A 16,702-nucleotide genomic window follows, 5' to 3' on the forward strand; every position below is an offset into this window, starting at 1 on the left:
CACTCACTTTTAAGAGTATTTCATTTCTTAAAATCCGTGCAAAAAAGAAATGATACTCCTATTAAGGGAGAGTACTACGTAAATATACTTATAAAAGCTGGTTTTAATTATTTGTCACTAATTACCAATAATATTAATTTGCATTATTCATTGCAATTTACAATAATTATTCTTTCATGACAATATACAATAACACTTACTTTTATGACAATTCTACATTTTCCACGAATAATTATATAAAGAAAAGTTAGCCTGAGTTATATGCGGCAAAGGCGGTGGTATTTGTATTAAACCAATTGTACTCTAAAATCTATCCCATTTTGGATTTAAGTAAAATATACCCATATTTAAGTTTACACTAAAATAAACTAAACCACTTTTTCAAATTGCGAGTGAAAAAAAAAAACGTTGATAGGCGGGGAAATTTTAATCCACAACTTTGTTTTAGTTATAATAGTTAGATTACAATTTCCAAAATCTTGACTACATATTAATCACTACATGTCCAAAAATGGTGGCTTAATCATAAAGTTTCCGGTGCCATCACTGTGCCATCAGAACCGTTGGCTTCTGAGATAGTCACATCATCAGTCGATTCTTGGATAGGAACTGCATCAGCGACTGGTTCCGAGGCCTCGTCTGAGCGGAGCGCTGAGACCCGTTCGAGCAGTTCCTGGCAGTCATTTGCATTCACCATTACAGATACATTAGTTCTACCTCTCCAACACCCAATCGCTATAGGCATAGCATCTTCCCCTGAACCTGATTGGACCCACCCTTCTACACAAGATGAAAATTAGACAAATTAGTATCTTCACCAAATGTACGTCACCGCATTTTTCTAAGAACACGAAGAAGCCATGCGAATGAACCTGTACGCAGAATAACCACACAACAACCCAGAATTAGCTCTGAGGCCTTCTCTCTTAATGAAGGGTCGACAAAGTCTGGAAATTTAATGCTTTTGTACTGCAAGAGGTGCTTGAAATCTATCGGAGAAGCATACAGTATTTGCTTCGTTATGTGTGGAAGAATCAGTGGCAATCCTTCAGATGAGATACGGAATAAACAGGGTGCAGATGTTCCCTCCTTTGAAGTTTGGCGTTCCTGTAGACAAAAATGTTGACGATGAACACAATTATTTTTGCATATTTCTAGGTTAGAATCAATACGAATGTAAAATAACAAAAGATTCAAGCAAATGATAACATACAAACATCTTAAGTCCCACTGCAGCTATCTTAAGCTGCTGGCCGCCGAGAAGGTTCAACTCAAGAGCTTCCTTCACAGAATTTGATACGTAATAAATTCTTTTCACATGACTCGTCTCTTCGTTTCTTGAAATAAGATGGCCTTTGATTGGGAAGGATTCCTTTATTCCATAAAAGTCCATTATTTTGCTCACAACAGTTTCATCCTTGTAGAAAATAACAGGGTCTACTCCTCTCCATCTCCCCTGCATTTGAAGCTTCCTTTTTTTATCTGGAACAGTTTTCGTGTCCACCTTGTCATCAGAAGTCTTATTCTCCTGTTTCTCATCTTGCTGCTTTATCTTTTTCTGGTCAGCATCCAAAGGGGTTTCAAGAGTTCCAGTTTCAACCAAATTCTTATTCTGGTCAGCATCCGAAGGGATTTCACAAATTCCAGTATCAACTAAACTGGCGGCAGCAGCTGCTTCAGACATTTGAACGTCCATCTCACCACTTACATCAACATCATCCCCATTTTTGTCCTCTTTCACCCCATTCAGTTGCTTCTGAGATTCACCTCTTGTACCCTTTCTCTGAACAGGCGTAGGGGCTGCACAACATGCACATTTATTAGGTAACTTGCAATTAAACGAGCAAGTTACAGATATGTAGGGGGGAAAAGTCACATGACTAGTGAAGATAGAAGTGAGTTGATGCACCGGATAAGAATTAACAAGATCCTGTTTATTGAACAGAGAACAAAGTGCCCGCTGGATCAGAAACCAAAGTGCTTACCAGGCAGGGGCAAAAGCTTTTGGAAAACAGCAATAAAGAAAGCCCCAGAATTTTGATCATGAGGTACTATCCTCATACAGCGTTCTAAAGGTAAATCTGAAACTTCTGCCTCCACGTTGCTTGTAGGAGCCACTGAATCATCAATCAACTCTCCACCATTTTCATCAGTACCATTACTATTCTCACAGGTTTGTCCGTTGGCTGTCTCCTGATCTGGTTCTGATATCTCATCATACAGCTTTCCAGAAGGAAACATGCCCGGAGTTGCAGCAGCTTGGCGATTTCTACGAACGTCTTTATAAGATGTTAACCATAGACCTTTATCACGAACCTGCACAAAAAAATTGGAGTGGCAAGTTAAAAGCTAGAAAATTAACTAAAATGGTGATTGGAAGACTCTGCTTTAGGTGCCACAATTTCTGTTGACGGCAACAGGCCCCAAAGTACTAACCTTCCATGTCTTAATACCAGGCCTTCGAGCAAGCTGGGGAAGCTCAGTGGATACATCTACAAGCTCGATTGTTCCTTTACATCGCCGCAAAAGCTGAGGTGAACAGGACAGAATTAGTAGATCCTAAGAAAACATAAAACAGTTTCGAGTGGAAGGAGATGGAAAAAGTTCCAAGAAGAAAAATTGCAAAAATGAAATTATATAAATTCATAATTTTCCCAAAGTCTCTCCTGACTACTCTAACTCTTACTATTTGGCAAAAAGTCATTCAAAGTTGTAGCTTAATATTGAGAATTTCCCATCTGAACAAATGAACTAATTCCTAAAAAAATTCGTAATTACCTCAGCAACTACGGCCTCATTCTCCAATGGGTTCATTGAGCAGGTGGAATACACCATCCGTCCACCAACTTTGAGCAGTGCTAGACCTGAAATAATCACACGTCCGAAAATTGTGAACCTCTGATATTACACCAAACATAAAAAATAACTGCCAGGAACATTGTAACTAAAGTGCATTCATATGCACATGCAAAACATGCAAGCTACAACAATAACAACACTTCTTTAGTTCATTTTCAGTACTCATCATACAAGCAACTAAAAGCTAAATGGCAAAATTAATATGTTGGACACCAACTAGCTAGCTTTTACTGATTTAAGGAAAAAATGAATGAGCTACTGCTTTCTCATTTGGAATATTGCAAGTTACTGAGAAAGAGACCTCAAGTAAGAAAAAGGTACCTCGCATTGCAATCTGAACTTGTAGGCCAAAGAGACCATTACCCATCCCTGCATTCCTGAAATGCAGAAGTGCACAGGAAGGAGTATGGTTAATAATAGGGCATTGGAAGATGGAAAAAGAGAGTTAAATAATATTCTGAAACAATAGAAACAATTACCATTTCTTCCACATATCAGGAGCCTTGCGTAAAGTTCCGTCACCACTACAAGGGACATCACACAAGACACGATCAAACTGAAGCTGACGAAGAGCAGGTCCATTAATGTTTTCACCATTCTTATGCAAATGGCAGCTTGGGAAGTTTTGGGCTTCATGATTTGTGACAATCAAGTTTGCAGTACACATTCTTTTCGTTTGGTGTATAAGAAGATTACATCTTTGAACATCCAAATCATTTGCTATGATCTATAACAGAAGCATAAGATAGGATATAATCAGAAAGAAGTAACAAAAAATGACAACAACAATAACATTGTTTGATGATGAGTCCTAAACATAGGTTGAGGTGCATGGGTATTGGGTACCCCCATCCGTGTTAAGAGATCATGCCACTACAAGAATGAAAAAAAAGGAATAATACCATTCCAGTGGGGAGAGTTCCAGGTTCAGTCAACTTGTATATCATCTCAAGCAACTGAAATGTTTTTGACCCTGGTGCCGCACACACTGCATATCACATTAACAAATTGACAGTGTTTAGACACAGGAGATTAAACTGAGATGTATAACTGGTTTCGACTAATGGTAGAATAGTGGCACCCTTTCGACAAAAGAAAGGATCCATAGATAGTAATGAAGTCATTGATGAAGCTTACTATCAAGAACAAAATGATCTGGACGTACATCAAGGAACAGAGGAGGAACCTGTTATTATGTAAAATAATAGAATGAATGAGACAAATGTGATTCAAATATATCTATTACAAACTTCAATTGAAATTGCAACAGAAGAAATTAATATCATGAGTGCCCACCATGCTCACAGCCTCCTGTCTCGTTATGTTTCCAATATCATTTTCTAGCTTCAGAAACTCATGAAACCTGGCAAAGTTTATGTATATAATTCAGAAAAGGTCATAAAATGATAATCCACAAACGAGCATCTAAGAATCCTTAAAACGTAAATCTTCTCAGAATTTAGCAATCACAGAGATTATAGTTTAAAGAAGCAATAGAGGCTGGAAAGAAAATAATAAAATAAATGACCTTAAGAAACTAACTGTGCTCCCCCCATAGGCAGCGCAATTTGTGCACAATGTTAAATAGGTATAGGACCACCAAGATGTGAGAAGAAACATGTTGTATATTGTTCATGAAAGGCTTGCAAAAAATTAAAGATATGGACAGAATTTGAAAAAGTTCACATCCAACTATTTGTTAATTCAGCAAGCAGTTTTACAATAGGTCCCATAACATTGTTTACAATGAATAGGAATGCAAAAGCATTCTATCAATCAAGCATGCCATCAATTATGCATTCATCTTCAAATCCCCTATAATCTCAATATCTTGATAAACAATGGAAGTACATCTCGAAGAATATATGCAGAACTCATACAATTTACTAAGCAAAGTAATTTCTTCCTTCTCATATTAATATCAATGATTCTACCGAAGCCATAGTTATCAATAATGTACACTGTATTTAAACAAAAGATATTCAGAGTGCTGGAACCAAGGTCAACTAAGTTAGCTTGGGAAGAGGTAAATATTTGGACTCACAGCAAAGTAAACTGCATTCTCAGTTGTGTTTAGAGTCTGGTATAAAACTGTAAATATTAAATAAAGAACTCACTGTTCAAGGGCTTGATTTTTTCGCAACTGGTTTCGAGAATAATATGACTGCCAAGCAAGATGATCAGGGTACCATGGCAATACCTCTATTGCATTCACTGCATTTCCATCAGTATCCTGCATTGATAAAAAAAACACATGAGTATCCTTCAGTTCGATATTATCTCTCTCCATTGGCAACTAAAAACCATGAACATATCAATCTACCTCTGCCGGAAGGGATTTCATGAAGTCATTCTCCAACCGGAACAGAATATCCTTATAAAACTGGCTACTGCAGAAATAGATCAAGAGTAAACAACTAAGCATGTAACCTGAAAACGGTTCTACGACTTGAAGATCAATGTCTTCAGATGCGAGCAAACAGAATACATCAAGATTGTTAATGAAAGCCAGACAGATTGCTTTGTCATTACACAGTACTACAAAACTACACAGAAGAAGTAGGGAGCTGGCCAGGGTGTCATTTACATTTGAAGTTAAAAGAATGAACAAATAGCTCAACTTATTATCCTTCTCAAACTTTGTGGCATGTACTGTAACAACCACATCTAGATTTGGCAATCCATCTGTTGAAACACTTCAATTGAACACAATTTCGAAGCCAATTAAATATATCGACCAAATGTATCATCAGTCAAGAGCTTGGCAGCCAGTGAAATAAATTGATATTTAAATCTAGATTAACACTCAACACAAATTATTGTGCCAAAAGCATTGCATATGAAACCTAACACCAATCCCCAGGCGACAAACTCAAATTTAGCTGCTTCGACTTCAAGCTACTAGATTTCCGCTAACACATAAAAGCAAAATACTGACGACAAACCTGGAATTAATTCTGAAAGCAGCAGGCAGCGGCGTCCTAAGAAATTTATTGAAGGTATCCCACTCTTCAGATGACACAATTCCTTGTTCCTACACATATTCACACACAAGCATATCAAATTAAACACACACCTAAATTCATCCGATTTTCAGCAATCCGAAAGGGGGAAAACAAAGCTAGAAACAACACTAATTCATTCTGCCACAAAAATGTGATTATTACTTTGTAATAGTCGTCGAAAGCGGGGTTCTGAGTCTTGAAAGGTTCCCAGTGTGATTTGCCGGCATTGTTGTTGTTGTCAGCGGGCGTGTCAATAGCAGAAGCGTCGGATTTGGAGCGCTTCCAGACGTTCTCTCTGTTCTGGCTGAAGTGCTTTCTCTGAGTGCGAGATCTTCCCCTTCCTCCCATATTATTGAATTGGGTTGCTTGAATTCTGTGTTCAGTTTCAGTAGTTGCAAATGTGGCGCTGCTGCTGCTGCTGCTTTTGAATGTCGAAACTGCACTCATTTCAGCGTTAGTGGAAGGAGAGGCGGGTTAACTATTGGGCTTTTTTACTGGATTGGGCTCTGGCCCACACAAGCAATTTAATTTGTAACGTGATATTTTGTGTGACTGTTGGGTGAGAACATAAAATAGAAAGCATTTTATTTCATTTTTAAATATGTGTGGGAATATACAACGGACAAAGGAGTTATAAAATCATCGATTTTGGCCAAAATTTTGGTATTTGTTTGTTATTAATAAGATACTTCCTTGAAATGTTTAGATCACCTTTTAAGTCTGTGGCAAGTGGGACAAAAAGTCACGTAGAAAACTATGTTGATTTAGTAGTGCTAAGTAGGATAAAAAAATGCACGTAAATTAGTCGGATATGGAGATTGACCTGTCATGGAAAATAACAAGCAAACTATAAAATTTGTGATTTTTAGACAAATTTAAAGTTTGTGGGAAATACCAAATATTAGCCAAAGTTGATGGTTTCTTTTACTACCCCGTCCACAAAAAATAGTCTCATTTGTCATTTTGGGATTTCCACAAAAAATAGTCTCATTTCTAAAGATTGAAAGTTTCTCTCTCTTACCTTATCCACTTTTTCTTGTCTCTTCCATACTTTACCTACTTTACTTTACCTATTTTTTCTCTTTCTCTCTCATTTGATCAATTTTTCATTAAAACGAGTATCGCTTCCATCTTTTCAAATGCTACTATTATTCATACAAAATGAGTTATTTGCCAGTAAATGGAACAAAATTTACTAGTAATACCTTTGGATTTTCCTTCAAACTCTTTTAATCTAAATACTTAAATTTAGAGACTTCCTAATTTTCCCTCAACAGTCAATTCAGATCAAATTGATTACCCACTTTTAAGTTATGTATAATGTAAAATATTTTTCTTAGTGTTTATATATTGTAAAAATTCTTTATTTATTTTTTAAGAAATAAAATAAATTATTTTGTCACAATATGTTGTGTTTACATTTAATAGTTTTTTTACATATTTAAATGTATAAGAAACAAAACAAGTTAGAGTCTTTTCTTTAAGTAAACTGGTTATGGGCGACGTTCACTTTAAAGTAACACAGACAGTTCTTAATAAAAGAGAAATCGAATTTCACAACCTAGATAGGTCTCGACTATCTATCGTGAAATATTGCAATGTCAGTCCGCATAATTCCAAGCCTCAACGAAATACGATAATACTGATGTGGTATAACACTGAACTGATCTAACAGCGAGAGAAGTCTTTATTGCTATTTACTGAAAGAGGAGGTCTCGATGATTAATTTTTCTTAAACAATATATTTTTCCTCGGGCATACGATATTAATTATGTGTTACTTTGATTTATCCTGGATTTTTCGTAATCCAAGAATCTTGATATTTTAGATATGATGATCAATATCTAGCGGTGCAATTGCTAGTATGTTGAATCGTGCCCCAGACGATTCTGGTTTGATAATATCGTCAAAAGGAGCTTGAAATAAAGTTTTATTCTTCTGAATCTAACTAGTTGTAATTTATTCCACGAATAATAAATAAGAATTTAAGCTAAGTCCACTCTTGGAATAAATAAGATATTGATTAATTAGGTCAATAGCATACTTTAATTAATTAATGAATATTTATATCTTAAGCATGAAAAATAATTAAATTAAAGATGAAGCTCGGATTACTTTTTATTTTGGATTTTAATGGACCGTCAATATTATTTTATTGTAACAGCTGATAATAATATTATATTTTAGCATGAATTAAATTGACTGCTCAATTTAATTATTTTGACCTTTTATCAATAAATTGAATTTCTTGATCCAGAAAAATGGATCAAAACTTCCTATCTGAACTCACTAGTTAATTTTCATTTCTTTGGACCACATCACAACAATTCGGTTCTTATTTCATTTCTCAAGTTTTCTCAAATGGAAAAGTGAACATGTCACAAGTAAAACATGAAGTAAAAAATGATGTAAGGCTCAACTAAGAAACAAAGCTTTGCAGATGCTTTTATTGTTGTATGACATGAATTTGCATGACTTACTAATATACCATAGTTACCAACGTCATAATTGAATGGTATAATTAAACTTGTGAAAATAAAACGACAAAGACTCATGTCCGTGATGTGTGCCGACAGCATGAGTCGCCGATTCACCTTCCCGCTGCTGGCTCATACTCATAGAGCATCCGCAATGGCGGACTTCCGCGCGGAATTCCCACGGACGTCCCGGAATTCCGTCGCGGATGTCAACCATTAGGCGTACCGGGCGGATACGGAATTGGATTGAGGACGTCGCAGGTCCGCGGAATTTAGCGGAATTCCGTCCTGACGTCCGCCATTGCGTGGACTGTCACGGAATTCCACACGGACGTCCCGTATTGTGCATTAAATGTTTTTTATATTTTCTATAAATACACCCCGTAAATTATTTACTTCCGGAAATTGTTTAATTTGTGAATTTGTGATTTTTTTAATGTGGGAATTCCGTCGGGAATTCCGCAGGGGAAGTCCACCACTGTGCAGTGGGAATTTCGTATGACGTGACAGAGCAGTGAGAAGTCCTTATGACGTGGCAGGAGATGTTTTTGGAAAGTCCGCCGGTTAGACTCATTCTTGTTTGATTTAATACCACCGATATCACTTCGATTTATAATTTTGCAACTTATATACATTAATATGCTTTTACGAACTCGATCATCTGATTCCTAAAGAAATCCAATAATTTATTTGATTAACTCATAATTATCCTAAATATCTTCATAGATGTTTTTGTCTATCATATTTAAATGAAGAAATTACAAAATATTAAATATGATTTATCTAGATAATATTGAATATGGAATGCAGAAAATAAAACTGAATAAAATGCGGCGTATAGAAGATAAGTGACAGAAATAAACTTAATACTAGTCGAAGATGTCACAATTCTTGCCAAATCAATGAGGGAAAGGTGTCTAACAAAGATTAGTTCCAATTTAAACGGCTATTTAACGATTAATAAATAAAAAAAAAGAAAACGACTTTTATGATTAGTTATTAGAGATAAAATTAGTTTGCAGTGTTACTTCACCTTTGAATAATGACTTGTCCACATCAACTGCCAATTCTCTTATATTTAACTTTGTTGCATTCTTGTTTTATTTAAACCACCAATTGATGAACTACTATATCACATTTCCTTCCACTTTCTTAGCCAATGACAAGATTTGTTTCACTTATTACTAAAAAGGTATTGTATTGATGGACAAGTTTGTGGATTCCATGGTGTCATACATTGAGGGGTATTTTAAGACCTTTTCCATTGGCAACACCAAATCCATTATAAAATGTTACCAATCTTGATCATATAGAAATTAAATAAACGAGTGATGGCAACTTGAAATGACTATACATTTATTATTTGAAGATGGCAACCTCTGTTTTTGTTTGTACAATAAACTTGTGGCTCATAATCTCAACCACAAAGTGGTAGTATTATCTAAGTTGAAGATCAAAGTGCACACACAAAATCCCCACTTGTCTCTACCTCATCTATATCTTCATCGGTGTCGATGTCATCGAGATCCATGCTCCCTTCGAGCACCAGACCGCCCGTTTTAGAGGAGTCGGATGTTCTCGTGGCTTCTTGTATGGCTGCCAATGCCTCTTCAATACTTTGAGTAGAGTAGTTGTCCGAATTTATCATCTCCAAACTAGCTTCCTCTCCATCTATGAATTCTATTGGAAGGTTCTTTAGAAACCAAGGGTGTTTCTTAATTTCAGGAATGGTTATTCTCTGTTTCAAAACATCATCAACAATATTATTAACCAAATGGTTAACTTACACTTCAAAAGATAGAGAAATTATAATCGGTGGATGATAGAAATCCATGGGTTCCATCCTAAAATTAACTGGTGAGAGAGACTCATAAGACTTTTATACAGTGATTTCTATTTTTTATAAACAGTGATGTGAGATAGTTATATTTGTATATTTAGTTCAATTGCCAACAGTGGATGACATTACCTTTTCAGGATCGGAAACAAATATTCGAGATAAAAGATGTTTGCATTCGTTGGAGATTCTAACGTAGTCGGGGATGGAGTAGTGGACGCTGAGTATTCTCTGTTGAGAAAGAATCAAACATGTCAATGGTGGGATTTTGTTGGGTTACAAAACCATCCTACATCGAATGAGTGACGAAAGTTGGAAGCATATATAAGTACTATCTACACCTAATTAGTTTGAGGCCTGTGACGATCTCAACAGATTTAGATCCAAGAAATTAGAGTATAAACTCACATTGATTGTTTTCTTGAAATTCCTTGGATCATCAGGATCTTCAAATGGATATGCACCAACTAGCATCACATATAGTGTAACACCACATGACCAAACATCTGCAATCTAATAGGACCAAAGTAGGTAAAACAACACAACTTCCAAGAGACAAAGCTACTAGGTAAAAAAACAATTGTTGAGGCATGAAAGCAAACCTTGCCGTCGTATTCTTTCCTCGACAACACCTCGGGCGCGATATAAGCTGGCGTTCCGACCGTCGACTTAGGTTGAGAATGCAACACAGCTGACTACAAATATGGAAAGGAAAACACACATTAGATTACAATCAAGAAAAACTACATTCGTCGAATTATGTAATTAGGTAAAAACTAAACTACCTTGGAATAACCGAAGTCACATATCTTGAGGCGGGGCGCAGGGCTCCCATCCAACAATGTGTTTTCAAGCTTGAGATCTCTATGGCAAATTTGCTGCATTTTTTTTGTAGTAAAAAAATGATCAAAATATCATCTATCCAAAAAGTTCAAAAGTTATGAATAACTCTGTTTTTACCATGGAATGGCAATAACTGACTCCAGATATCAGCTGTTGGAAGAAAAATCTTGCCTAAATACACCCAAAATTGTTAGTCAAGAAAGCTATTTACAACACACATATTGGTTGGTTCATAAAATCAAGAGCTGTGTAGATAAAGAAAGCGCGAAGCTATACTATTCATACCTCGTCTTCACTGAATCTCCCGGCATTGCATATTCGCTCGAAGAGCTCTCCTCCCGCTGCGTATTCCATTACTATGGCTAGATGAGTTGGAGTCAGCAATACCTGAAAAATGAGCAACTTTTGTTTTTAATTTGAAATCCTTTCTACTCTGTTTTCCTCTGTTTTTAGGTAAAGTTCAACATCACTGTGTGTGTGTGTGTGTGTTTTCAGACAAAAAAGATTTGAGTTTATTACTACCTCTTTAAATCTGATAATATTGGGGTGTCTGAGTGATCTATGATTCATGATCTCTCTCTGAACATGCTCATCAATCTACAGAAAAAAAACAAGTCACAACTTGAAATAAACATCAAATTTAAAAGAAAAAACTTGGTTTTTTTTTTATAAAACACACCTTTTTGCCCCTCTCAATGTACTTAACAGCAAAGAGCTCACCACTCCATTTATCCTTCACAAGCTTAGCCACACCAAAATTCCCAGATCCCAAATCCTTCAAAATATCATATCTTTCCATTTCCATTTATCGCATGAAAAAATACTGAATTCACAAGAAAACAAAAAGAGAAATATATATATCACTTTTGGTTTGTGTAAACCAACTTTGTGGAATGATCAAACAGTCTGAATTCTTGCAAACTGGAAATTCCTAAGTTACGTTCAACGATGCTTCATTTATATATTGGGATATGGAAATGAAGGGGAAACACGTGGCGGGATGCTAGTGGCTGGAATTTAATTACAATTTGAGTTGGCCCTATTTTTTTCATTAAAAAGGTCTCAACTCGTATGCTTAGCTGACGTGGATTTCTTCTCTCTTTTGCTATCCATGGAAATAAGTTAGTTAACAATTTATTTTATTGATTACGTTATTTCCCAAATAGTACACCTAAATATTAAGGAAAATTGATGACAATTATTGTTATTTGAAAATAATTTTGGAAACGGTCTAGTTGACCAACTAAATTTATTGATTAAAGGTTGTGTTATATTTTGCCTAGCATTTTTCGTTGCCTTTATGAACACATTTTAGTGGCGAGAAAATATTTTGGATATGATTCTATATGTTTTAACTACTTTACTATTATTAATATTATTTTAATTGGTATCTCATATTCTATTTTTTTTCTACACGAATGATCATATGTGTTGGGCAAGTGGTCGTGTGTGTCCACGCATGAAAAATTGGGCTACGATTCCGAGGTATCATCGACTCACTATCATAGTGAATGCTCCACCAACTCCATCATATATCCACCAAAAGATTAATTCATCATGATAAATAAGTATTGTATGATTTATTTGAGAAGTATAGTAGGATTTGAATTCGAGAAGGTTCCAACTTAATACACTCCCTTAATCAAGTGGTATGTTTTTTTATAGTACAAATAAATGTGAATTTTTTGTTAAAATATCCAATTTTTAATCAGTAATACTCCCTCTATCCAAAAAAATAGTCTTAACTATGGATGACATAAGTTTTAAAGAGAAATTGATAAAATAAGAGATAATGACAAAAAAGTGGGTAAGGTAAGAAGATGGGAGAAAAGGTGGGAAAGTATAAGAGATAAACTTTCAATTTTTAGAAGTATGACAATTTTTTATAGACATTTGAATGATAAAATGAGACTGTCTTTCATGGTTGGAAGGAGTATATAACTTTGCATATTGCCTATAATATAAGATAAAAGAAGTAATTTTGTCAACCTTCTTTATATGATTCGTTTTAAACGTTTTTCAAAAAATAGATGGAGCATTCTAAAATTGTACTAGTAAAAAACAAAAAGGTATGAATGAGATAAAAACTTTTCCAACTTCGAAATACAAATGAGGAATTGAAGGTGATATTGGCAAGCATATGTCCCTTTCTTGGGGCGACCATTTAAAGCTATTGCCATTGATAATTTGATATGCATTCACCCAAAAAAATGCACTACAGCTTTAAGTTTATAACCTACCACATTAGAGTGGAGGGACCGCCGTGCCTATAGCCCCGGTGGGGGCGGTCTATAGTACAGGCGACGTCCGCCCCCAGGACGGACGAGGAAATGGGGGCGGTAGGCGGCGGACGGGCATTCGGCGAAACGAGGGCGAGGACGCGGCAATCCTTCACAGCCGTCGGCCGGCTATCCTTCACAGCCATCGGGATATGGCGGCTATCCTTCTCAGCCGTCGGGATATGGTGGGGCTCCGTCCCAGCTATGGAGTTGGAGTCAATCACCCCCGTCGTGGGCATCGAGTCCAAACCTTCCTCCATCTCAGTCGTGGAGGTCTTCTCCAGCGCCCTCATCTTTTCAGCGGAATCTGAGTCGCTCCGCATTTGGAGATTACAGACCCAACCTCGACCCGCTTAACCAGCTGCGTTCGGAGTCCCCTTTCCAATCCAGCCAATCTCCTGTTACCGAAGCAGATCAAGACGCATTGCATACTATGATGGGTCTGCTCACTTCCGGCGTCCCGGATACGCCGGCAGCAAGGGTGGAAACGCACGTTCCGACCCGAGGCTCTGGGGGGGCGGTGGCGGTAGGGGCGGAGACGGCAATGGCGGCACCCATAGCGGCAGTGGCTCCGGTGGCAGCTCGGGCAGCGGCGTCGGCAGTGGCGGTGGCGAGGGCAGTGGCGTCGGCGGTAGCGGTGGCTCTGGCTCCAGACGGAGCAAGCTCTACACCAAAGCGGAGTCCATTGTCGTGGCGAGGGCGTGGGATGCCCTCACATCGAACCCTGTAGTGGGCACCGATCAGACCGAGGGGAGCTTTTGGAGGTGCGTCATGATGGCGTACGATGAGTTCAAACCCGACGGCGCCGGAAAGCGCGACCCATAATAGATCCGCAAAAAGTGGGGTAGGATTCTGCTGGGTACCAAGCGGTTCGCGTGCATATACCAAAACAACCTTCTCCACGCTGAGAGTGGCCGAAGCGAAACAGACGTGAGGGCCCTGTCGCTGGGCCAATACAACACGGAGGGCTGGCCGAAGTTCACAATGTGGGAGGAGTATTGAGTCCTCGCGGATTATCCGAAATTCAAGGCCATCTGCGCGCAAGAGGTCAATACAGCTCCTTGGCCGAAGCGTACAAGGCACAACCTTGCCGGGGACTACAACAGTGGAAGCGGCTCGCACGAGTTCGAGCAGCCCAATGAGCAAGTCGAAGAGCCAGCCGCTACACACACTAGGCGAGGACGGCCCTCGGGACAACAGGCCTCTATCCGCAGCGCCAGAGGGGCTAGAAGGGCCTCCCGCCTATCGTCGGCCGCGTCTGGATCTCGCATCCCCCAGCCTGCCCCAATCCCACAACACATGGTGCAAGGTCCCCACGAGATCTTGAGGGATAACATAGATGTGCAGTTGATGCAACAAATGCAGGACGTATGCAGCAAATACGTAGCCACCGATGACCCGTACGTCAGGAACATCTACAAGAAGCTCATCACTCGGATTGAGCGTCGGCTAGGGTTGGCTGATGATGCTCCTGGGGAAACCGCGGCCGGCAGCAGCGAGGGAGGAATAGGAGAAGAAGAAGAAGAAGAAGACGAGGAAGCCGACTCCGACACCGAGTAGACGGTGGCGGAGTTTTTAGTTGTATTTTATTTTAAATATTCGTTGTATAAATTTACCCTTTTGCAATACAATGAATATTCGGCCCCAATTACCTCGTTTTCTAATTATTTACATTGCGATGATTTTAATTATACTTGATTGAAACTAAAAACATTTTAAAATGAAATTTGATTATAAAATTTGGGGGCTATTGGAAGTGTCCATCATAGTGGCGGAAACAAAATTTTGGGGCTATGGACAAAAAAACTAGGGCTATGGACAAAAACTGGGGTAGGCTATTGGGGTGTCCGCCTTAGAGGGTCCACTATGGAGTGGACGCGGCTATAGCCGCGTGGGTGGGAGGTCGGCGGGCGGGCTATAGTGGCGAGGTTGTCCGCCCCGGGGGGCGGACGTGACGGACGTGGCGAGGGTGGGTGGACGGGCGATCGCCGGGTGCCGGGCGAGGACGCGGCGGGGGGGACATGGCCGCGCCTATAGGCACGGCGACCATAGTGTGGACATCCGCCGCGGCGCATGCGGCGCAGTTTTCATTTTTTTTTTGTTTTTTCCTCTATAAATACCACTCCCCACCACCTATTTTTCACCATTTTCACAAAATCCATCCACTCACTATCTACACAACCACTCTCTAAAAAATGCACCGAGGAGACGACAAATCACCCGACTCTCAGGAATCGGGATATGGCAGCAATCCATCAAACCCCTCGGCCTATCCTTCGCAGTCATCGGGTTTTGGTGGATATGCTTCTCAGCCGTCGGGCTTTGGCGGATATGCGCCTCCGTCCCAGCATTGGAGTTGGAATCAATCTCCCCCACCGTGGGCATCGAGTCCACCCCTTCCTCCATCTCAGTCGTGGAGGTCTTCTCCAACTCCGCCACCTTTACAGCGGAATCTGAGTCGTTCCGCATTTGGAGATTACAGACCCAACCTAGACACGCTTCACCAGCCGCGTCCGGGTTCCCCTTTCCAAGCCAGCCAATCTCCGTTCACAGAGGCAGATCAAGACGCGTTTGATACTATGATGGGTCTACTCAGTTCTGACATCCCAGATACGCCAGCAGCACGGGTGGAAATGCCCGTTCCAACCCGAGGAGGTAGCGGCTGTCACACCTCAACCCCTCTGACGTATGCACTTACTATAAATAAATCCCTTATTATAAAAACAATCAATACACGTGTCTAATTCATGGAACACTCATATTATATAAGTGCAAACCAACACTTATCCGATACATATTTCAAAATATCCTGCACAGTAATGGAACCCTCTCACCACTCTATATACTATACATTTATCTACATGCAAAATGATGAAGAGGAGAAGGTTGCCAATATGCGTCAGCCACCGAACCTGATAACATGTGGAGTTCCTATGACCCATGTCACTCAAAACTTTACTGCTATCTTATTCCTGAAAAATTTAGTGGTTTATATGAGCCACAACTCAGTATATATAAATTTTCACCTTTAATCTCACATGATACAAACATCAAGCATATTCTTTTATCAATACATATAATCAGAAACAATATATAACATAATTTAAAAACAATTCCATTTCATATTCATATGCATATGCCACTCTATTCAATTTATTATTTCGTAACAGTCAAGCCTGGTATCTGCCCGGGATTCCTCTATGACCCGAAGGTCCCTCTGTAATTGGACTCATAGGTCCCTCTGTATTTGACCCGAAGGTCCCAATATGTTTGACCCGCAGGTCCCAATATGTTTGACCCGAAGGTCCCAATATATCCACTGTGATTTCAGATCCATGGCAAAACCGTCACAGATCCTCTTTAATCCAATGATTCACATAATCGGTATCATAACATATCCTT

General features: G+C 38.9%; 2 protein-coding genes across 3 annotated transcripts; both read right to left on the bottom strand.

Moving 5' to 3' along the window:
• Positions 1-386: 386 nt before the first annotated feature.
• LOC121768532 (RNA cytosine-C(5)-methyltransferase NSUN2-like) lies at positions 387-6,300 on the bottom strand. The gene is made up of 15 exons (XM_042165067.1): positions 6,027-6,300; positions 5,805-5,893; positions 5,183-5,249; positions 4,977-5,092; positions 4,156-4,222; positions 3,997-4,045; positions 3,762-3,847; positions 3,339-3,586; positions 3,181-3,236; positions 2,779-2,864; positions 2,437-2,529; positions 1,986-2,316; positions 1,214-1,800; positions 873-1,107; positions 387-780 (listed from the first exon to the last, which is right to left on the bottom strand). The coding sequence occupies exons 1-15, from the start codon at positions 6,210-6,212 to the stop codon at positions 524-526; spliced, it is 2,553 nt and encodes an 850-aa protein (XP_042021001.1). The 5' UTR covers positions 6,213-6,300; the 3' UTR covers positions 387-523.
• A 3,373-nt stretch (positions 6,301-9,673) lies between these two features.
• LOC121768933 (serine/threonine-protein kinase SAPK2-like) lies at positions 9,674-11,947 on the bottom strand. Of its 2 annotated transcripts, XM_042165543.1 has the most exons (9): positions 11,701-11,947; positions 11,544-11,618; positions 11,307-11,408; positions 11,139-11,192; positions 10,964-11,056; positions 10,781-10,873; positions 10,587-10,691; positions 10,311-10,409; positions 9,674-10,079 (listed from the first exon to the last, which is right to left on the bottom strand). In XM_042165543.1, exons 1-9 carry the CDS (start codon positions 11,824-11,826, stop codon positions 9,795-9,797), a joined length of 1,032 nt encoding a protein of 343 aa, XP_042021477.1. In that variant the 5' UTR covers positions 11,827-11,947; the 3' UTR covers positions 9,674-9,794. The 2 variants fall into 2 exon arrangements, with proteins under 2 accessions (XP_042021477.1, XP_042021479.1); XM_042165545.1 differs by lacking the exon at positions 11,139-11,192.
• Between the last annotated feature and the right edge of the window lie 4,755 nt (positions 11,948-16,702).

Source organism: Salvia splendens, chromosome 15 (genome assembly GCF_004379255.2).
Source record: "Salvia splendens isolate huo1 chromosome 15, SspV2, whole genome shotgun sequence".
Taxonomy (NCBI): Eukaryota; Viridiplantae; Streptophyta; class Magnoliopsida; order Lamiales; family Lamiaceae; genus Salvia; species Salvia splendens.